The sequence below is a fragment of the Nyctereutes procyonoides genome, unplaced genomic scaffold, assembly GCF_905146905.1.
Source record: "Nyctereutes procyonoides isolate TBG_1078 unplaced genomic scaffold, NYPRO_anot_genome, whole genome shotgun sequence".
In the NCBI taxonomy this organism is placed as follows: domain Eukaryota; kingdom Metazoa; phylum Chordata; class Mammalia; order Carnivora; family Canidae; genus Nyctereutes; species Nyctereutes procyonoides.
In genome coordinates, this window is record NW_026575120.1 from 41,532,246 (window position 1) to 41,553,378 (window position 21,133).

Below are 21,133 nucleotides of genomic sequence, written 5' to 3' on the forward strand. Positions count from 1 at the left end.
GGAGGTGAGGAGGTGGGTCCCGTGCGTCCCCCATCGCAAGGCACATGCGAAGGAGCATCAGAAACTAAATGCACTCAAAGATGCAACCGAATCTGAGCCCGAAGAGTCAATTCCGAGGGGCTGGGTGAAGCTGGAAGGCGACGCGGACGCGACACGGACGGTGGCCTCACCTCCTCCATCTGGCTCGCAAGGTGGGGCGGGTGGGGCCTCGCACGCGCTTCCAGTTCAGGGCCCAGGTCTTTGGTGGCCGCGTGCAGAGCCTCAATGAAGAAGTGCGGGTCGTGTCTCCTCCTCCAGGCAAAGCCCAAGGCCAGGAGGCTCACCTGGAGAGAGAGGCCCCGACAGTGCATCCCACCTCCCGTGACCAGTCGCCCCCCGGGATCTTACACGGGCCAGTGTCGTCTGCCTGGGAGTCCCCAGCCAGCCACTCCCCAGGCCAAGCTGGGCCAGAGCCTCCGCTCCCCGTGGCCCTGTGTCCCTGGGTGAAAAACGGGTTGGAGAGGCCCCCGCTCCCCGCCCTGTCCGGGGCTGTGTGCGAGGACCAACGAGCAGGCCCCAGGCAGCAGGGTGCAGGCCCTGCACCCCGAGCTCCTCCTCATGCTCAGTCACACGTGAAGGGATGTAAGGATGTGTCACGTGCAGCCCCCACCCCAGCTGATGCAGCCACTCCGTGGGAGCCCCCCCGGCCCCCCTGCTCACCAGCAGCGGCTGCGTGACCAGCACACAGCACAGCACAGAGGCGGCCAGCAGGTACAGCCAGCGCACACACTGCGTCGGGTCGAACCTGTCCCCGGGAGAGAGCAGCTGTCAGCGCTGCCTGGCTGTGCCCAGGGACAGCAGGCCCATGGGTGGCATGGCAGTGGGGGGGGGCGCCCTGTCCATCCTTCTGTGCAACAGACGGAGTTCTATGGGGAGGGGCGGGAGGGCACGTCACCCCGGGGGCTGCTGAGCGCGAGAGGAGGGAGAAGCCACCCAGGGACCTGGAGAGTAGAGGGGCGGGCGCTGGGGGCAGGGGCGGGGGGGTTGGGGGGGGTAATGAGGCTGATAGGGTTTGCATCTGCGGAGCACTGAGCAGGTGCCAGGCGCCGAGCCCGGGATTTCATCTGCTTCTCCTAAACCCTGTGACCTGTGAATGTCCCCATTTCACAGCTGAGCAAACCGAGTTGCAGAGAAGTAGGGTTTCTGTTTGTTTTTTAAGTCCCCTGTCATCACGTGAATGACTTTGTGCATTTGAAGAAAAAGAAGAGTCGGGGAGAGCAAGACGTCTCCCGGTTTTACAGCTGCCTCCCCCCCCCCCCCGGGGCCCCAGGACCCGCCGAGCCGCCTGGAGACCAGATGGAGAGGCCACGGTGCAGAGGGACCGAAGCTGAACCGTGGTGCCAGCACGCCTGGCCCAAGCCCGGCTCCTCGGGTGTAAGGGTCCCGCGGCCTCTTGTGACAGGGGCTGCATCCCCGAGCCCACGGCCCAGCGGCCCCGTGGGGCCTGTCGACACATCCCCCACCCAGGGCCGCGGGTGGGAGACACGGGGACCGAACTGGCAACAGCCATCAGGGCCCTCACGTTGCGCCCCAGACATGCTGGGATTTTTTTACTAAGCGCCAGACTCTCCATCCAAGGACCTGAGGCTACCTGAAGGCCGTGCACACTCACCTGTATCCTAGAAACGCTGTCCCTAGGCCACAGGCCACGGACACCGTCCCGCAGAGGACCCATGCCGCGGAGCCCGACCAAGGCAGCAGGGCCTGGGGCCAGCAGAGCGCAGCGACTCCTCCAAACCCGCTGCTGGCCGCTGCAGGAGAGCAGGGAAGAGGCATCACCTCCAGCCACGCGGGCGGGCCATGGGCGTGGACGTGAACGGGTCCTGCGTGGCCCGGGAAGGTTTCCAGAGATACGAACGCTTAACTGGCCAGACAGAGTGAAGCAGGGTGCCTGCCCCGCATGGGTGGGCCGTGGCCAGCGGCATGCAGCCTGCGTGAGCGCGGCCTCACTGCCTCACGTTCTCAGGGCACGGTGCTTCTTACACCCGAAATTCCCCCTCGGATGCCGCCAGGTCTGCGCCCCTTTACAGGTTTCACTGTGCCCCCGAGGGAGGAGGGGAAGAAGGGGGAGGGAAGGGATGGAGGGGAGGATGGGGGGGAGCAAGAGATGGGGAGGAGGAGGTGGACCACGAGAGGACCGGAGGATGGGGAGGGAGGAGCAGGGGAGGGGGGGAGAGCAGGGCCACACAGAGCAGGTGGGGACCACTTGGAGGCAGCCTCCTCTTGCAGGCCCCGCGGGGCACGTTCTGGGGAGCGGAGCACGTGTTCACAGGCCCCCCAACATCTGGTGTCTGCAAGAGGGGGCGGCCGGAGCCCCGCCACTCAGGGGAGCAGCCCGGGGCACGCGTGGGGCAGGAGGAGGCCTGCGGGCTTGGAGCGAGGAGCACCCGCGGGGGGCTCCAGGCAGGACGCTGCTGCATGCGCGGTGGGGCCGAGCTCAGCGACTGTCCTTTCCCGACCTCCACGGCCTGCTGGCCTTCGCGCCCACTCGCGCCCAGTGCACCTGCTGGGCTGTCGGTGCCAGTCGCCCTCCCCGCTCCCCGGGACCGGCCCGCAGACCCCCGCGCCCCCCGGCTGACCCGCGTCCACACCCGCGCCCGAAGCCGGCGCCGAGGACCTCGGGCACCTGGAGCTGGGGGCTCCTGCTCCCCCCGCGGGCACCTGCACCCGCCCCCGCCCCAGGCGCCCCCTGCCAGCGCTGACCGGCTGCCCCCTCCCCCACCCCCGGCTCCCTGCCGCAGCTGTAGCGAGTCACCCTGCGGCACAGCCAAGGTGGCCGAAGAGCCAAGGGCAGTGGAGGGTCCCTCCCTGACCCAAAGACGCGACCAACCCACGTGAGTGAGCGCCCGCCGGGAACGCCCGGGACGCGGGAACCAAAGCCTCGGCTGTTCCGGAGGCGCCTGCTTCACGCGTGGTCTGAGCGTCCGGCCTCCTCGGCTCCAGCTCCCACTGCGGGGCCCCGCGTCTCCCAGGAGCCCTGGATGCAGGAGGGCCCGGCCCTGCACCCCAGCCCGACGTCACTGGACCCCCGGCCCCAACGTCACCGCGCCCACGGCCCCGACGTCACCGCGCTCCCGGCCCCGACGTCACCGCGCCCCCGGCCCCGATGTCACCGCACCCCAGGCCCAAAGTCACCGCACTCCCGGTCCAGACGTCACGCGCCCCGGGCCCCGATGTAACCCCACCCCCGGCCCCAATGTCACCGCACCTGGCCCTGACGTCAGGAGCCTCCGGCCCCATGTAACCCCACCCCTGGCCCCAATGTCACCGCGCCCCCCCCAAAGTCACCGCACCCCAGCCCAGACGTCACGCGCCCTGGGCCCCGATGCAACCCCACCTCCAGCCCGATGTAACCCCACCCTCGGCCCCGACGTCACCGCGCCCTGCCCGACGTCACCGTCTGCACCTTGAGCCCCGCGGGTCCCCTTCTCCCTCCGAGCGCGCTGGGCGGCGTCAGCTCCCAGGTCCTCCCGCTCAGGGGGCGGACACCCTGCACCGTCACCCCCGGCCGCCCTCCTGCAGGCCCCGCTGCTCCCGGAGACAAGGTTGCCCTGCAAGGGACGAAGAGGACGAGGCCGGGCTTGCGGGCTCTCTCCGGAGCTGGGCCAGCGTCTCCCAGGGACTCAGCCCGCGGGGCCGAGGTGTGGGGCGGGCAGGGCACCGGCAGCCCCGGGACCAGCTCCTCCGCGTCTGCAGGGGTGGTGGGCGCCCCAGGCACTACGGGGTGGCGGCAGCCAACGGGGACGGACGGACGGGAGCGGCAAGACGGGAGCGGCCAGAGCGGTCGGTGCGGCTGACAGCCCCAGGCGGGGGAGCGGGCCCAGCGCCCGGGGAGGGGGCGCCCGGCAGGCAGGCAGGCAGGGGCTGCAGAGCACAGGGAGCCACGCGCCCGGCCCGGCCCGGCCCGGCCCAGGCAGGCCCCGAAGGACAGCAACGCAACGCTCGCCCGGCCTCAGAGGCGCCGGGCCCAGCCGGACCTGCTCGTGGGCACGTGTACCGGGCTGAGCCCCCGCGGCCCTGGCCCTGCCGACCCACGCCCCCCAGCCCGGCCCCCAAAGCACCTCTGCCGGTGGGCGCGTGGCCCTCCCGACTCTGGCCCACGGCCCCTCTGGTGCGGCCTCCACGGGGCTCCCCTGCGGTCCGGCCTGCTGGGCCCTGACCCCAGCTCGCGAGCTCCGTCCCCGCCCGGGCCTGGCCCACCGTGTCCAGAGAGACCCGTCAGGACGGCGACAGGACCAGGCCGGCCGCCTGTGCTTACCTCGCGCCTCTTCCCTGCCTCTGCCGTTCCTCCACGGGGGTTGGGGCCTGATGAGAAAGGGGTCCGATGGCGGTGTTCACCCGGGGACTCCGGGTTCTCTGGGAGAGCCTCCTTCAGGACACAGCCTCCCCATGGCCCCGCCGGGCGGGGCTGGGCCGCCCCAAGACACAGGACGCGCGGCCCGTGAGCCCTCCCCCGTGGCTTCCGGCCGGGGCTTGGCAGGGTCGCAGCCTCTCCCCTTGCCGTTGCCGTGATTTCCCGGCTGCTCTCCACACCCACTCACCCGGAGCTGCCCCCACGAGCGGGGAGCGGGACCGGCAGGCATTCACGCGGGAAGGTCCACCGGCGTCCTGCACAAGGGAGGCGGCCGTCAGGGCGGGCGCCCCATGACACAGGAGGACCGGGGAGCAGGGCGCGTGCACGGGCTGCCATACCTGGCTGAGCCTGAAGAGCAGCGACAAGAGCTGTGCCCCGGGAGAAGCCAGCAGGGTGCCCAGGAGGCCCGTCCACAGGGACCCGGCGGCCGCAGCATCGGGGGCGCTGAGGGCCCACGCCAGCTGTAGGGAGGCGCTCAGGTCACCGGAGTGCGTCGGTGTCATCGCATGGGCTTTAAGGTGAGCGCGCCGAGCTCTCTGCTGGACGCGCCGCCGGACGCCTATCTGAGGATCCCTCACCAGGGTCCCAGCAAAGGGGGGGCCCGCGAATGGCCGTGAGGTCGGCCTAAGAGGCAGGTGTGAGTATTTCCCACCCCCCAAGAGTCGTGCTGCACTTCTGCAGGAGAGCAGAGCCCCTACCCCCCCCCACCCCGCCCGCCACCAGCCACCCATGTGGATTCTGAGCAGCGTCTGCGTCACATGCGGCACAGTCAGGCCAGATTGCCAACCGCAGGCGGGCATCCCCTGGGCAAGTGTGGCCCTCGGAACTCCTCCCTGCTGCTTCTGGCCGGAGGATTTGTAAAATCTGAATTAACTGCCAGCCTTATAAACAGCCCAGCAGCACGCTCTGGGAAGCCCAGGCTGCTGCGCCCCTCGGGGGCCCAGGAGGGCGGGCTGTGCACTGCGGTGTTTGGGGGAGGAGGTCCGCCGCCCAGAGAGCACCCCGCCTGCACCCAGGCCAGCGGCCGTGCATCCCCTCTGGGCGCTCGAGGCACGGCCTCCCCCCGCCCCCCCACCCCGCTTAGGCCCTCCTCCTAGGACTGTGAGCCCGCGGATCCCTGGGCTGAGCAGGAGTCACACCGTGAGTCTGGGAGTCGGAAGCCACTTCCAGAAAACGTGGCGCCCCCCACCTGCTCCTGTCCTGCCGCCGTGACCAGGGCAGCGAGACACGCGTAGGCGCACAGCAGGGCAAAGGCCACGGTGAGGCGCGCCGTGGGCAGGAAGCCGCTGGGGGAGGGCCGGCTGTACACGGAGGTCCACACGTGGAAATCCTCCAGATACTCCGTGAACTTGCAGTACAAGAGCTGCAACAGACCGCGAGAGGGACGTCCGCTGAGAGGGACGTCCACTGACGTGGGGAGTCGCCCCGACTTCGGGAACTCCGGGGGACAAGCAGCCATCCCGGGGTGATGCTGCTAGCCCGCCACAGGACGCTGGGCTGTGCTGGGTGTTCGGGCCCCCAGGGCCCCCCGCCCTGCGCCCAGGCCCTGCTGTGGGCTGGTGCCTCCGAGGCCCGGGATGAGCCGTCGCTGGCTCCTGTACCACCCCCGAGGGTCCACACTCCGTGCCCACAGGCCCCCCCCCGTTCCCAGCATGCTCCCCACGGCCGGGAGCGCGCTGGCCACCTGGGCTTCAGAGGCCTCAGCGAATGTGCAAAATGCACACGTGCAGTCACACCCGTGTAAAGCACACTGGCGCACGGGGCGGATGGGGCCACGGGCAGAGCGAGTTCCATACGTGGCATTACTGCAGCCCCTCGCGCTTCTGCCCCCGGTTCCACCCTTGCTGCTTGCTGGTCATCCGGGGCCCGGGACACACAGGGCACCCGTCCTAACAGGCGGCCTCCTGGGCGCCGCAGGCCACGCACGGCCGTGAGTTCGGTGAATGTCCTCGCGGGGCAAGGTCGGCACCGCGCTCAGCAACGGCGGCAAGGATGGCCCCTCAGCGGCGGGCTGCTCGCTGGGCGCATCACGCTAACCGCAGCGTGGGTCAGAACGTTGCCGCAGGGGGACGCGGCCCAGCCCCGTGTCACGCCGGCGGCCCCCCACCTACCTTCCAGAAGCCGAGGCCCCGGCTCAGGCTGCCCAGCTCCCACGCCGTGTGGCCGTCCCGCCCGCTCGCCGCCAGCCAGCACTCGGCGGGGAAGAGCCAGCTGTGCCCGGGCCCGGCCGCCAGCTCCTTCACCATGACGTGGCTCACGTACCAGGCCGGGGCGGGCCCATGGCTGTCGTGCCAGAGGCAGATCCTCCGCAGCGGGCCCAGCAGAGTGGGGACGCTGAGGACACAGCGGCACCAGGTCAGGCCGGGGTGTGGGCGGTGGGGCCTGGAGCGTGGCGATTCCCACCCTCGGGGGGCCTCGGGCGTGGCAGCCCACGTGCGCCTCACAAGGGACCTCTGGGGCCCCTCTGGAGCCTGGGGCATGAGCAGGGAACCCCGCAGGCCCCCGGGCCCCTCAAAGCAGGTGCCTGGCTGCGCCGGGCGGGAGCACATGCAGCTCCTGTACCTGCCGGCCCCCCTGAGCCCCATCGCTCCAGGGCCTTCGTGCACCTGCCCCCGGCGTGGATGAGCCTGCAGGAGACCCCTCGGGGGGACAGGACCCTGACGCCCGATGCACCTGGGACACAAGCTCTCCAGGAGCAAGGGCGCCGAGGGTGGCTCCTCCACACCTCAGGGCCCAGTGGGGCTCGATCTTGGGTCAGTGGCCCCACCCGTCCAGCTGCTCGGGCTCGGCACGGCCACATGTCCGCTCTCCCCAAGGCAGGAGAGCTGGGTCAGGGCTGTGAGGAGCTGGGCACCCCCCCTTGCCGTGCGCAGGGGGCTCCCCTCCGCGTCAGCACATGGGAACGACCACGTAAACCCACGTGCGCGCTGGCGCTCCCCCCGGACTCCTGCCTTGGCCACCCCGTCCTCACGGGCCTCGCTCACCTCAGGACAAAGGTGTGCCTGGAATTCCTTTCAAACAGAGGCTGCTCCGGACAGTAGAGCTCCCGGGGTCCTGAAAGCCCGTGCTCCCCACATAAGACGATGTAAACCTCAGAGCAGAGACACAAGGGTAGGACTTTGAGGTCCTGGACACCACACACTATGCTGTTCCGGAACCTTCTGGGAAGGCAGAAGACCACAGCGCAGCCCTACCCCTGGCCACTGCCCCGCGCTCTCCCAGGATAGACCCCGGAAGCAGCGCCTGCCCGCGTCGGCCGGATTCCAACACGTTTGATCTAGAAAAGCCAGAGACGGCCACTCGGGTTCATGGGGGCACGTGCAGGTCTCAGAGGGAGAGGGCGGGCGCGGGCGCGTCGCCCTCCCGGGCTCCCGGGGGCCGTGGCTGGGACCAGGGTGGCCGCGGGCCCTGCAGCCTCGCATCCCAGCCCCAGGGCTGCCCATTGCCCACCGGGGCAGCTTCTGTGGCCCAGAGACACGATTCTGAGGCCTGCAGCTCATCAATCTTGCCTCCAGGAAAGCTGCTTACTTATTTCCAGTTTTTAAAATCCTCCCCCATTGCAAAGTACAGCTTCCCTTGAGAAGTTTCTAGATCTTGTTTCAATCTGTCAGTCTCCAGTCGCATGGAGCTGCTTTGGGGCACGTGAGGTGGAGGTTTAATAGGGCTTTTTGCGAATGGTCCCTGCCCCTCCCATGGGACCTCCCCTGTCATGCTCAGTTCGGGATGCGCCCGGTGCACCGTCCACCTGCCTCAGCGGGGCAGGGCGTGCGGGCTGGATGTCCGGGCTGTTCTCCACGGAGAAGATGGAGAGGGACAGCTGTTCGGGGCGGCCCCGCGGGTGCGGAGGGCTCACACAGGCATGCATGAGTGAGGGAGAGTGGGATGGTGGGAGAGGAGGGGGACGACGGAGCAGCCGGTCGGGCCAGTCCACTCTGGGCACGTCTGGGGCCATCCCTCGCGCCATCCGCAGCCTTGCACCCCGCACTGTGCGGCTCCTGGGGCGACCGGCTCACCTTGGCGCTACAGCGGGTGGGAGAGCGGAAGCCTGTGTCCACGACAACCGCGTACAGCTGGTGGCCGGGTGGAGCATCTTCGTGCAGAAAAACGTAACCGGCTTTCTTTCTCTCATGACAATCTACCCGTCTGCTTTTAGTAACCAGAAGCGCATAAAGAATTGTAAAAACTACGATCAAAACACCGGGGAGCAGGTTCTCCGGGTGTCTGTGAATGAAAGGAGAGGAATAAGTAGTGAATCATGAAAATAAACATTCAGGCAAAGACTAAGCAACTCCCCCTACACCGGCTCGCACTCGCACTCGCACTCGCACACCCACACACACGCGCTCAGAGGCCCCGAGTCTTCACCAATGTGTTTGTAGATTGTTGTCCGTTTTGTAACCGGAGAAGACAGTGGATTCTGGCCTCGGGAGGAGGCCAAGAAGGGGAGGGCGCAGGGCATGGCGTGGCCTCTGCATCCCCGTGTGCTTGGGCGCTTTCTTGATGACACACGGTCAGAGCACGGGTCCCGCCACCCACACGAAGACTCAGGGGTATGACGTCCATAAAGCACTTGGACATCGGGTGTGATGAACACCCCCTCCCTCCCGCCAGACCCTGCCCACCCGCCCCATCCCTCCCACCTTCCACGGTCGGGCTGATTGCCCCCCACACACAGGCCCTCGCCTCCTGCTCCCAGGACCACAGCTGGCCAGGGTCACCGACCCCTCCAGACCCACGGAGCGGGGTCCGCTTCGCGTCCCTGGTGCAGGACCCTAACCTGGAGTCTCACGGGCCTCTGACGGGGCTTCGCAGGGTGGGAGAGGGCTGGTGCTGGGCCGATGCTGTGCTGCCTCTGCCTGACTTGGGATGTTGCCCTTTATGTGGGGGTCCCCGGAGCTGCCCCTCTCCTTGCCCCCCCACGTCATATCCCAAAACACCGTTGAACAGCTGTCCCGAGTCCCATCACCGGATGCCTGGTGACCTCGTGGCCCCCACACCTGTGCTATCAGGGATCCACTCACTGGCCTACAGAGTTATCAATTCTTTGGTGACTGGTTAAATAATATGGTCCAGCGGGATCCCCATTACATCAACATAAGGGGGAGGAGCCAGACCCAACGCTCATCAGGAAACACAGCCTCTGCCATCCGTATTCACTCAGCAAACAGCGCTCAGTGCTGCCCTGAGCCAAGCCCATCCGTGCTCCAGGTGGGGGACGAAAGGGCTCCTGCCCCCACAAGCTCACCCTCTACTTACTCATGCTTCAGAATCCGAATATGCTTGTTCTGTATAAAACCACAGCCCCAGAAATGAGCTTGAGTTTCAATCTATTATCTAAAACGGGACACATTTGGGGCACCCGGCTCCTCAGTTGGAAGAGCGTGTGTCTGCTGATCTTGGGGTTGTGAGTTCGAGTCCTGCATGGGGTGTAGCGATTACTCCGGTAAATAAACAGGCACCTGGGGGGCTCAGTCGGTGAAGCGTCTGCCGTCAGCTCAGGTCACGATCCCAGGGTCCTGGGACCGAGCCCCATGTCAGGCTCCCCGCTCAGCTCGTGCTCACTCACTCTCTCAAATAAAAAAAGTCTTTAAAAAATTTTTAAAAATAAATAAACTTTAAAAATAATAAAGACAGCTCCCTTCTGTTTGGAAGAGAAAGAAGGATCTACAGACGTGCGTAAACCAGGCTGGGTGCACCACTGTGTCCCCAGCAACAAGAACGGCCCCGTCAGTGTGGACCCACAGGCTAAAAAGGATGCGGACATTCTCACGTTTCTGTGTCTCCTGCCTGTGGATGGAAGGACAGACGCCATATGATATTCACGGAAGATTATCTACTCGTGGGCCGGCCAGGATGCAAACCAGCGACGGCGATGTGGGCTTCGGGCATCTCAGGAGAACACGCGGGCTCCCGCGGGGGCAGCGGCGCAAGTAAAACCTTACTGATCTCCAGAAAACGGAGCTCACCTCTGCAGCTCGGAAATGTCACTCGCTGAGAAAGTGGCGTTTGGGCTTCTTCTCGAGACGGACACGGGCACCAGGCGGTCATGGCTAGGAGGGAGACGCGGGCTGGGGCACCAAGCACGGGCCGAGAGTGGCGTCTACAGCGTCATGTACGCGGGTGGAAGGAGGGCCAGAAGGGGTGCCGGGGGCTGGTAATCGCGACTTCATGCAGATGCCTCAGTGTCCACCCCCCGCAGCCTCCAGCCCAGCCCCGCTGGGGGCAGACGCGTGGCCGCCAACCAGACTCCCACCAGCACCCGAGCGCCAGTCCCGGGCTACAGGCCCCCGTCCCGCCACTCCCTCCGTGACAACTGCCGGGAGGCCGATTCTTTAGGTTTTAGTAAAACCTACTTGTCTCTCATTATCCTGGGAGCAGGCCCCACGCGCTGGTTGCTCCCGGGCCTCCGGCCCACAGACCGGTGCCCGCGGACGGCAAGACATAATAGGGAATAAATATGTCAGCGCACTAATGATTAATTTGATATCAAACTGAACTTCTGAGCCATGACCAGTAGGGTCGATGTGTCACTAGCCAGGATACCGGATAAATTTAAAAATGCAACAGAAGAGCAGCAGCGAGACGTGCCGATGTGGGGTAGGACCTGGACCTATCGGGCGCCGCAGCCCCCGATTCTTCGTAAGAAGGAAGTGACTGTTTCCATTTCTAAACGTGCCCGGTCCCTGTACCCGCTCTGGGGGAGGGGTCACGGCAGCGCCCCTGACAGAACGGTCAGCTTGGCCGCTGGATGATGAACAGCGTCTGCTCCAGCCGTGCGACCATGCACCCAACTCGCCCGAGGCTGACATGGTCCACAGGGACCGTGCACACATGGAGTTTGTCCCGGCAGTCACACGTGAGCTGGGCTCTCCGCAGACGAGCGGTGGAGACGGCAGAGGCCGCACGGCTGGAGGGCAGCCACGGCGGGCGCCACCGTCCACCCAGCAGCGCGCTTCGACAGACTCGGGGACGTGGGCCACAGCCGTCCCCTTGCAGGGGGCACCCAAGAGCACTGGACAGCCAGACCCGGCTCTCCTGGAGGCTCCCGCACCGAGGGCACCAGGCTTGCAGACGGGCAGGGGCGCACTAACCAGGTTCCCAGGGACCCACGGCCAGGGAGGCTCCAGGGACCCAGCCCCACGCCGAGGAAAACGCAGTCGGCTTCTAAAAACCTCGGGTTTGTCCGCAGCAGCACGTCTGTACCTGCAGTTCACTTTTCCTGGAGACGCTCCTGGCTGTGGGGAGGAGCTCGCCGGCCTCCACTCTCCGGCTTCCCAGACGACGCACTGCAGCCAGTGGAAGTGCACAGTGTAGTTCACGGCCTTGGCCGAGTATCTGTTCCGAGGGCTTCTGTCATAGTCAGCATCCAATAAGGATAAATAGCCCAAGCTGAGGTCTAAAAGGAGAAAATAAAATGAAATAAATACAACCCGAAGGTTGCAAGGTGTAATGTGTTCCAAAACCACTGGAGGAGTGGGCAGCGGCGCGGGGGGCAGTGGGGCAGGGCATGGGAGGCAGGGGGCCAGGGGCAGCGGGGCTGTGGGGCAGGGAGCAGGGCATGGGGGTGCTGGGGGTGGGGGCAGTGGGGCGGGGTAAGAGTCATGTGGCCACTTCCTCTCCCAGATTATTTAAACTGTGCAGCAAACCGGTGCAGACAAGCTGCCCTGCCCGCCCTCCCGCGGCCAGCAGCGTGTCGGATCTGTGCGCCTCTCTTCCAGGTGCACCCAGGTCCCTCCCCACCCTGACGGGGGAGGGTGAGGCAGGGAGGCCCCACAGGAGAGGCAGCAGCAGCACCTGGAAGGTGGCGGGGGGGGCCACAGGTGTGCACCTGCTGCTCGATGCCTCCACCACGACTCAAGCAAGGTGCTGCAACCCACACGAACCTTAGAACAGCCCTTGTCACCACGAGAGCAACTCAGACTGACAGGACGGGGTCCCTGGACAGCTCAGTGCACTGGGCGCCCAGCTCCTGGTTGCAGCTCAGGTCCTGATCCCCCGGTCATGGGATCGAGCCCCGTGTCGGGCTCTGCGCTCAGCAGGGAGTCTGCTTAGACTCTCTCCACCCCCTTCCCTCCTAGCTCATGCGCACGCTCACTCTCTCTCTCTCGAATAAATAAAAAAATCTCTTTAAAGATTTTTAAAGTAAAAATTAAAATTAAAACGAGGAGACCTCACCCACTGACCTCTCAGAAGCCCAGCAGGTATATGCAGGTGCACGGGCTGCTCATCCCAGACGTAGACCTTTTTCACAAGAAAAGCAGAAGGAGTGGGTTTCTCGTAGAACCTGGAAGGGAAGACAAAGCCCCAGTGTCCAGTCGTGTTTTGCTTTCTCCCCTCAAAGACCTCCACCAGACGCTTTTGTGCAAAGATCCCTTTGACGACAAGGACACAGGTGGGGACGCAGCTGCGCTCACTCACGGCACCACTGGGCACCACCCCTCGTGGCGCCGCAGAATAAAAACCTCTGAACGAAACACAGATGTGGGAGGAACACGGTGGCTCCACGGGCTCAGGAAGGTGGCGGCCAGGCAGCCTCCCCTGCTGGGGACAGTGGCCGCGGCCTCCGGGACGGCAGACAGCGGACGGCGAGCCCCACAGGGCCGCTGGGAACCTGGCTGCAGTCCGTCTACCTGTGTCTGTGTGACTTAAAGAATTAAGTGAAAATGCAAATGGAGAGAAGCGGCCTGCCCCAGCTAGCGGCCCCGCTCACGTGGCAGGATGAGGGCGGAGCCACAACACACGCCGAGCCCAGGCGCCAGGCGGTGTGGACGGCGCCCCGCGGGAGGCACAGCTGGCAGAGGGGCCCACCCGGGCGGTGGGGGGGCTGGAGGGAAACTTTGTCGGAGGCCCAGGGACCCGGCCCTGTGACTGCGGGATCGCAGGACACCCTCCCCGCTGGCCAGCTGCTCAGCATCCCCTCGCGATCCGCTCGCGAACTGGGCCTACCTGAGCCTCGCAAGCTCAGCATCGTGGGGAAGGGGATTCATTAGCAAACCTCCTCCTCAGATACATCGGTTTGAACACATTTTTTTTCCATTAAAAAAAATAAATAAAAAGTAGAATTCTGACCCAGGTCTACACTGGAGAGAGAACCGGATTCCGCATGGGGCTGCCTGTGTGATAACAGACGCTCAGGTATTTCTTCTTCTAAGCTTAGCAGGCAGGAGCCGCATCTCAGAGGAGACAGCGTGGGCTCCCTCCGTGAGCCAGTGACCACGTCACGTGGGGCCATTGGATGACAGCGTCTTGACTGCGTGCAGAGTGGGTTTCCCTCCCTGCTCTCGGAGACGCTCTTGCTGCGGCCTGGCTCCGGGGTGGCGGGTCGCCCCCCCTCCCCCGGCAACGCACCTCACCAGCACCATGACCGGGAAAGCTCCTGACGGGGGCCTAAAAAACTCAATCCTTATGTGCAGGGACTCCCGGGGGGTCGCAGCGCCCGTGAACTCATGAACGTTCACTCTGTCCCGAAGCAGCACAAACGCCGTCCTGGTTCTTCCGTTGTCCTGTCACCAAATAGAAAGCTCGGTCAGCAAAATCGGCCTCTGCAAAAGTAGAGGCAGGGGAAGCGGGTCAGCGCGGCCGGCGCAACCCCGGGGGCTTGCAGGGCCCTCACCAGGCCGCCTTCCTCCCCGAACTCCACAGCCACGGGTGCCCTCAGCCGCCAGCCGCCGACGGGCCTCCTGCTGGAGCAGCCGAACAGGGATGCAGAGACCACCTGGCCAATCTGCGGAGACAAGAGCCCCGACGTCCGGGGTCGCGCTGTGCACCCGCCGGGAACCGGCCAGGACTGCAGGGCTGCGGCACCGCTGCTTCGCTCAGGCGAGGACCCTCACGACACTGATCATTTCCAAAGCCCTTAAAGCAGTTTTTTGCCCCGACAGGAGAGAGAGGCAGAGGGGGAGAGACTCCCAGGAGGACTCCCCGCCGCGTGTGGAGCGCCGTGCGAAGCTCAGTCCCACGATCCCGAAATCAGGACCTGAGCCAAAATCAAGGGTGGACGCTTCCTGAGCTGAGCCACCCACGCACCGGGGCGCTTCTGTTCCTTCCTTGAGGAGCAGCAGGAAGGCAGATTGCGGGCGGCCAGGAAGGTACAGAAGGACGTACAGACGGAGTGGAGCGGCTGGCCCGGAGCGGCGGCACTCGGAGGCCCCGCTGGGGGAGCCACGTCGAAGGCCGTGTCCGTGCGCCAGCCGTGTACGGGGCATGGCCACCCTCGCTGGTCCAGCCCGGGCGTGCTCGTGAGTGAGCATGGAAGAAGAGAGGTATGCTCTGGGCAGTCCGAGGTAGCCCCTTCTTAAGTTTCACGGGGCTAAAGTCCTTATTTGGTCACAGAAACAAGTAAACCAGGTTAAAACGGCCTCACAGGCACTACTGAGGGGACCCAGACAGCTGGATCCCGGGAGACCTAGTTCTGCTAAAAGTTTCTTCCAAGAAAAATAGAGCCAAGGGCACATTCCACGTGGGCCCTCTCTCGGCCCAGAGCAACACATGCCACCTGCACCCTCTCCTCGTCACCAAAGCTTCCTCACCGCGGGTTGGAGGTGGTTGTGGGAAGGGACTGGTCACCTGCCATTTCGTACCTGCCCAGGACCTCGTCCCCACGGATACAGGTTCTTCTTGAAGAGCATGAGCTGGCTAATGTAGCACGGGCCCTGCACGGCCCCCACAGGACTCTGCGCGGCCAGGTCTGCAGGCAGGTGCACCTGGACAGAGCCCAGGCTCTGCACGGAGCTCTGCAGGTCGTGGTGAAGACGCGTGCAGAACTCCATCTGCCCAGCGCTGACGTGGAGCTGGTGCTCTATGCTTGCAGAGAGGCCGTCCTGAAACAAAGCCCAGGGTCAGCGCCTGCCGTGCCCGTGGGTCAGGTGTCTCGGGCCAGAAGCAGGTGAGGGGCAGCGAACAAGGGGAAAGGTGGCCCATCTCAGGGTGCTTGAGATTCGGTGGCCCGAGCAAGCGCTGTGACATGAAGACCTAAGCACCGTAGGACAATACTAACACACAAACTGTTTTCTTTGCTTCTGACGCGTCCTCCCGTGATTTTATGCATTTTGCAACAAGTGTTATACTTTCGTTATTCCTCTAGGGGCTTCGTAGCTCACCCAGAAGCAGCCTGAACACTGCGTGGACCTGGCAGTTGACCTCAGCACGGTGCCACAGGGCTCAGCGAGGGGAGGGTTAGGTGTACAGCGCACAAATGCGTGACCGCTAATCGCGGTTCCTCTTACAAGATTCAAGTGGGAGCGTGTTTATTTTCGGATTTCCCAAATGTAAGCTAAACCAGTAGGTCTGGGCAGGAAGGAGGATAAATGGGTAGGAGAGGAGAAAAAGAAGCCTGTCTATGAACTCCTTACAACCTGGGGCCATTTCCTACGGGGGAAAAATCCGGTAAACCCCGCAGTTACTGAGCAGAAACAAACTTCAGTGGATTTTTTTGTAGTTGAATAACAGAGGGTTGCTTTTTGCATGAGTGCACATTAGGAATCCTTTGCATTACTTCAGTTTGCTCCTCGAGAAGAACGTGTGCTCAGAAATGCTGTCTCTGAGGCTGGCGGCACCGCAGACATCCCAGAAGGAAAGCTACCAAAACGTGGACGGATGGAGCAGAAGCAGCTTTTCATGGGAATATTACAATATTCCCATGAAATACTGATTTTTTAAAAGATTTTATTTATTTACTTATTCATGAGAGACACAGAGAGAGAGGCAGAGACACAGGCGCAGGGAAGCAGGCTCCATGCGGGGAGCCCGACGCCCGACGCGGGACTCGATCGTGGGACCCCGGGGTCACGCCCTGGGCCGAAGGCAGACGCTCAACCTCTGAGCCCCCCAGGCATCCCAGCACTTGGAATTCAAACCAAAAATTTCCAAGGGCCCCACGACCACCCAGAACAATCACACAGTACTTGAAGAGCCAATTCTACTTTTTGGTTTCTAGAAGCAGCTACACGAGGGGATGGCTGTTACCCGTGGAGAGAAATGTCTGATGTACCAACAAGAGATCCGAGATGATCTTGGTCCCCTCTTCTTGCAGGAAGCCCAAATTCCTGGGTTTCTCCCAGTCCGAGGCCTCCCAGACTTCGGATACGAGTAGGATGAGCTCAAGCATCAGCCCCTTGTCCACCGCCAGCCTCCCCGACAGCGGGCTCTGAGCGAGGGGTGCCCGGACAGACTTCAGGATGAGAGCCGCGCTCCTGAAGCTCAGCTGTGGGAAAAGAGAAGGTGTAAAGGGAGCTCTCCCCATCTCCCCATCCCCGCTTCTTCCATCTCTATGGGAAATAAAGCCACTCCAGGGCTCCAGGAACTGGGGATCGAGCCTGGGTTTGGTGCCCAGCGCATTATTGGCTAACTTCATTGGCGCCAACGTCCTCTCTCGTCTTCAGTTTCCTGACCCATGAAACAACCACAGAAAATAAAGGTCCCATGGCCGTTTATGCTAAGGCACTACTTGGTTTGAACCCAACAGCTGCTTTACAAACCCTTCTGAAATGGCCCCCACCACCTGCTGCAGGCATCTCGAGCCCACGGAACTCTTAAGGCTCCCAAAGGACCGAGGCCTCTCCCTGCAACGCCCTTGCCCTGTGTCTGCCGGCAAAATCCTACTCCTGTCCTTCCCAAGCACTTAAGAGGGACCATTTTCGAACACGTGTGAAAGTAGAGAGAATAATACAGTGTTCAACACGCCCCTCCCAGCTGTGGCCCGTACTCATTGGCAACAGATTTTCTATCCCTCCTTGGATTTCTTTTTTTTTTTTTTTAACGATTTATCCATTTATATGAGAGAGAGGTGGAGGAGGGGCAGAGGGAGAGGGAAAACCTTCGGCAGAGTCCTTGCTGAACGCAGAGCCCAACGCAGGGCTGGATCTCACGACCCTGAGATCATGACCTGAGCCGAATCCAAGAGTCAGGGGCTCAACCGTGAGCCGCCCAGGCGCCCTTTCCCCCTCGGATTTCTAGGACAATGTTTTAAAGGAAATCTCAAGCATCATTTTTATCCACGACACATCAGTGTGCATTGCTGACAGATGAGAAGTCGTTCTAAAGACCTGGCCATGACGCTCTGGTCGCACCGAACAAGATGAATCATGGTTCTTTCCCAAGTAGCTTTTAGAGCCAATTTCAAATGCCCACCGGGCAGAGTGCTCTCCACACTGCCTTTCTGGGACACTGGGGCACCCTCCTCCTTAAAGGACCCCACAGGTTTACCGAAGCAAGTCTGGTCCCACATTTAGCTTCGGTCATCTGGCCTAAAAGACAAAACCAAATATCCTCCTGCCTTGTGCCTTAGCAGCTCCCGGCAATTGCTAATAAATGCATATTGATGAAATGGAATTAAGATCCTCCTTTCTGACAGCGTGCTTGGTTAACCAAAATGTTAATGTTTCAGAAATACTTCCTGAAATCAAACTCTTTCACCAGCAGTAAAATTAGCTAGTCTGGAAATACCCAGAAACCACTACGGACGGCACCATACAGGAAGGAACTCATCATCCGTGTTTTCAGTGTTTTAAAGAACACACTACAACCATTTGTCATACTGGATGTTTTTCAACCAAAACTATCGGAATCGGTTTCTGGATATGAGAGCCACGGTCAGGTTTGTCGGGGCACAGTCAGGGGCAGGGAGCACAATTGGGGCAGAGAGGACAGTCGGGGGCAGAGAGGACAGTCAGGAGGCAGGGAGCACAGTCAGGGGTCAGGGAGACAGTCGGGAGGCAGGGAGACAGAGGGCAGGGAGACAGTCAGGGGACAGGGAACATAGTCAGGGGGAAGGGAGCACAGTCGGGGGCAGAGAGGACAGTTGGGGGGCAGGGAGCTCAGTTGGGGGCAAGGAGCACAGTCGGGGGGCACGGAGGACAGTCACAGGGCAAGGAGGACAGTCAGGGGCAGGGAGCACAGTTGGGGGCAGGGAGCACAGTCGCAGGGCAGGGACAACAGGCAGGAAGTGGATGTGAGGGCAGGGGAGGAGGTGTGGGTGCGGGAACCAGTGGGCAGCTGCAGTGACGGGCCTGAGCCCTGGGGAGGCCCGCGTGGAGGCCCCAGGTCAGCGTCACCATCACGCAGACATAACGGAGAAGGTGGTGATGAGACCCCTGTCCCCCTCCCAGGGAGGAGGTGCAGAGAGCATAGGGCCAGGGACACTGCCCTGGGGCACGGGCATGGGGCACCGAGCAAAGAAGGGAGGAGCCCCCAGCGGTCACAGCCAGGAGACTGTCCCGGTTGGGGGGAGGGGTCCCGACAGGACGGGAGTTGGCCGGCGCTGGGACAGGACAGGCTCCCTGCTGAGGCGGGGACAGCAGCCAGATCCCCTCAGCTAAAGTGTGCAGGTGCCACAGGCGAGAGCTCGCTTCCTGCAGGCCCGGCTCTGAAGAGGGGCCAGAAATGGGGTGACGTCCAGAGGGATTGTAAATAAGTGACATTCTGAGCAAGCAGGGGATCATCCCGCAGAGAGGGAGAAATGGGAAAAGCAACCAAGAGCTCCGACCCAGAGCCAGGGGGGTTGACAAGAAAGAAGGGTGGGGGCAGGGGGTCAGCGTGGGCTCAGATCGACATCTCGGGGTTGCAGAATCGAGCCCCATGTTGGGGTCTGAGCTTGGCGGGAGTCTGCTGGAGATACTCTCCCCCCTTCCCACTGTGGGCTCTGTCTTTCAAATAAATAAATAAAATCTTGAAAGGAAGGAAGGAAGGAAGGAAGGAAGGAAGGAAGGAAGGAAGGAAGGAGGGAGGGAGGGAGGGAGGGAGGAGGAGGGAGGGAGGGAGGGAGGGAGGGAGGGAGAGAGGAAGGAGAAATCTATAAACAACTTATAAAACTGAACACCCATAAAACAAATAAGTTAAAAATGGGCAGAAGAGGGGCACCTGGGTCGCTCAGCTCCGTTGGTTGAGTTTTAAAGTCTTGATTTCAGCTCAGGTCATGATCTCGAGGTTGTGAGATCAAGCCCGTTGTGCTCAGTGGGGAGTCTGCCTGACATTCTCTCTCTCCCTCCAGCGCTCCCCTATGCCCGCTCTCTCTCTCTCTCCTCTCTCTCTCTCTCACACACACACACACACACACACACACACACAAAGACATTTCTCAAAAAAAAAAAAAAGAACCCACTCAAACAGCAGAGACATGGAGAGATGCTCAACATCACTGGTCATCAGGGAAATGCAGAGCAGACCCCGATGAGGTCCCACCTGACACCTATCAAAATGGCTAAAATTAACACGGGAACAACAGGTGTTGGTGAGGATGAGGAGAAAGGGGCGCCCCACTGCTGGCGGGGACGCAAGCTGGCGCAGCCGCTCTGGAGAACAGCGTGGACGGCCCTCGGAAAGTTCCATTGGAGCTACCCTAGGACCCAGCAGTAGCACTGCCAGGTGCTTACCCAGAGGATACAGGACACTGATTCCAAGGCCCGTGCACCGCAGTGCTCACAGCAGCAAGGTCCTCCACGGCCCCACCGTGGAAGGAGCCCAGGTGTCCACCGGCCAAGGAATGGGTCGGGGAGCGGTGCTGTGCGCGCGGTGGAAGGTTACTCAGCCATAAAAAGGAATGAAATCCTGCCACGAGCAGCGGTGCGGATGCGCCTAGAGCTTATTACGTGAAGCGAAGTAAGTCAGTGAGAGGAAGACTAGCACCGTGTGGTCGCGCCCCCCTGTGGAATTTAAGGACCAAAGCAAGCAAGCGAAGGGGAAGGAACCAAGGAACGGACCCTGCACTCCAGAGAACAGGCTGCTGGTGAGCAGGGGGCGGGGGGGGGGGGGGGGGGGGGGAGGCAGGTGACGGGGACGAAGGGCGCGCGTGTGGTGTCGTGAGGAGGCCGTACAGGAGGCGGAGCCGCTGCACCCAGCACCTGAGGCTAACAGTACCCTGCAAGCTGGTTACACTGGAATTCAAATAAAAACTTGAAAGAAAGAAGAGGAAGCTGGAAAACCCTGTACCCAGGTTCGTAACAGAGAGCGACCCCCTTACCCGGAGCATGTGTCGCACGGATGATACCGCCGGAACCTCTCTACTTGGGGTTTCCTGGCCTCTGTATTAGGGAACGAGCTCATCCCCGGTGATCTGGGACGGGTGGCCCTATTCACGCGAATTCTCAGGGCAAGTCCCGCGTCTACTTTAAGTGTCAAACCATAGCCTGCGCTGTGGGTCCTTTAACAACTGACCGGGGGCCTCCCAATATGCAAAAACAAACAACATAGGAAAGCACACTTGGGAGGAGACGACTCACCTTACGAGGGAAGCGTAGGAGGCCCCTCAGCATGAGGACAGAGTGGGTCATGTCTTCCTGACCGGGACAAACAAGCAAACACATGGGGACAGAGAGAGAAGGAAAGTTCGTCACGGTCCCAAGCGGCATGGCTCCCAGCATCCTCCCGCACGCAGAGCACATCCTGGTCTCTGAGCTGAGACGGTGGAGGCACCGTCCCCTGGACCCACCTGGCCTGCTAGGGCCCTGTGTCCTCCAGGCGTCCCCTGGCTTCTGGCCTCCCCCAGCCCAGCGGGGTGTGACCAGAAGGGCCGGAGAGAAGGCCCGAGCTTGGGGAAGTTCGGGAAAAGGGTGAGAGGCGCCGAGGGGGGAGAAACAGAACTGTGCGGTTCTTGGGTTGGGGCTTCAGCGTCACAGGGCCCCGGGCATGTTCTGAGACGCAAGCACCCTCAGGCGGCCGGCGGCGGCGGGAGGCGCAGACGTGTGCTCATCGGGCACAGAGGCGCCCATTTGCACTTGCGCCCATTTCCTTCCAAGCCCAGATCAT

At 62.7% G+C, this 21,133-nt stretch overlaps 1 protein-coding gene across 1 annotated transcript in view; it reads right to left on the reverse strand.

Annotated features, from left to right (window-relative positions):
• Positions 1 to 21,133, reverse strand: part of PKD1L1 (polycystin 1 like 1, transient receptor potential channel interacting) — a 72,115-nt gene that overhangs the window by 23,952 nt on the left and 27,030 nt on the right. Inside the window, exons 19-37 of the mRNA XM_055334794.1 lie at positions 20,608 to 20,664; positions 16,383 to 16,595; positions 14,974 to 15,213; positions 14,007 to 14,117; positions 13,742 to 13,896; positions 12,577 to 12,677; positions 11,597 to 11,789; positions 10,360 to 10,443; positions 8,407 to 8,614; positions 7,378 to 7,484; positions 6,505 to 6,727; positions 5,583 to 5,756; positions 4,732 to 4,854; positions 4,581 to 4,647; positions 4,298 to 4,344; positions 3,446 to 3,590; positions 1,652 to 1,862; positions 700 to 784; positions 171 to 323 (exon numbers count right to left, since the gene is read on the reverse strand). Coding sequence (XP_055190769.1) covers positions 171 to 323; positions 700 to 784; positions 1,652 to 1,862; positions 3,446 to 3,590; positions 4,298 to 4,344; positions 4,581 to 4,647; positions 4,732 to 4,854; positions 5,583 to 5,756; positions 6,505 to 6,727; positions 7,378 to 7,484; positions 8,407 to 8,614; positions 10,360 to 10,443; positions 11,597 to 11,789; positions 12,577 to 12,677; positions 13,742 to 13,896; positions 14,007 to 14,117; positions 14,974 to 15,213; positions 16,383 to 16,595; positions 20,608 to 20,664 — 2,697 coding nt within the window. The remainder of the gene's footprint in view (positions 1 to 170; positions 324 to 699; positions 785 to 1,651; positions 1,863 to 3,445; positions 3,591 to 4,297; positions 4,345 to 4,580; positions 4,648 to 4,731; positions 4,855 to 5,582; positions 5,757 to 6,504; positions 6,728 to 7,377; positions 7,485 to 8,406; positions 8,615 to 10,359; positions 10,444 to 11,596; positions 11,790 to 12,576; positions 12,678 to 13,741; positions 13,897 to 14,006; positions 14,118 to 14,973; positions 15,214 to 16,382; positions 16,596 to 20,607; positions 20,665 to 21,133) is intronic.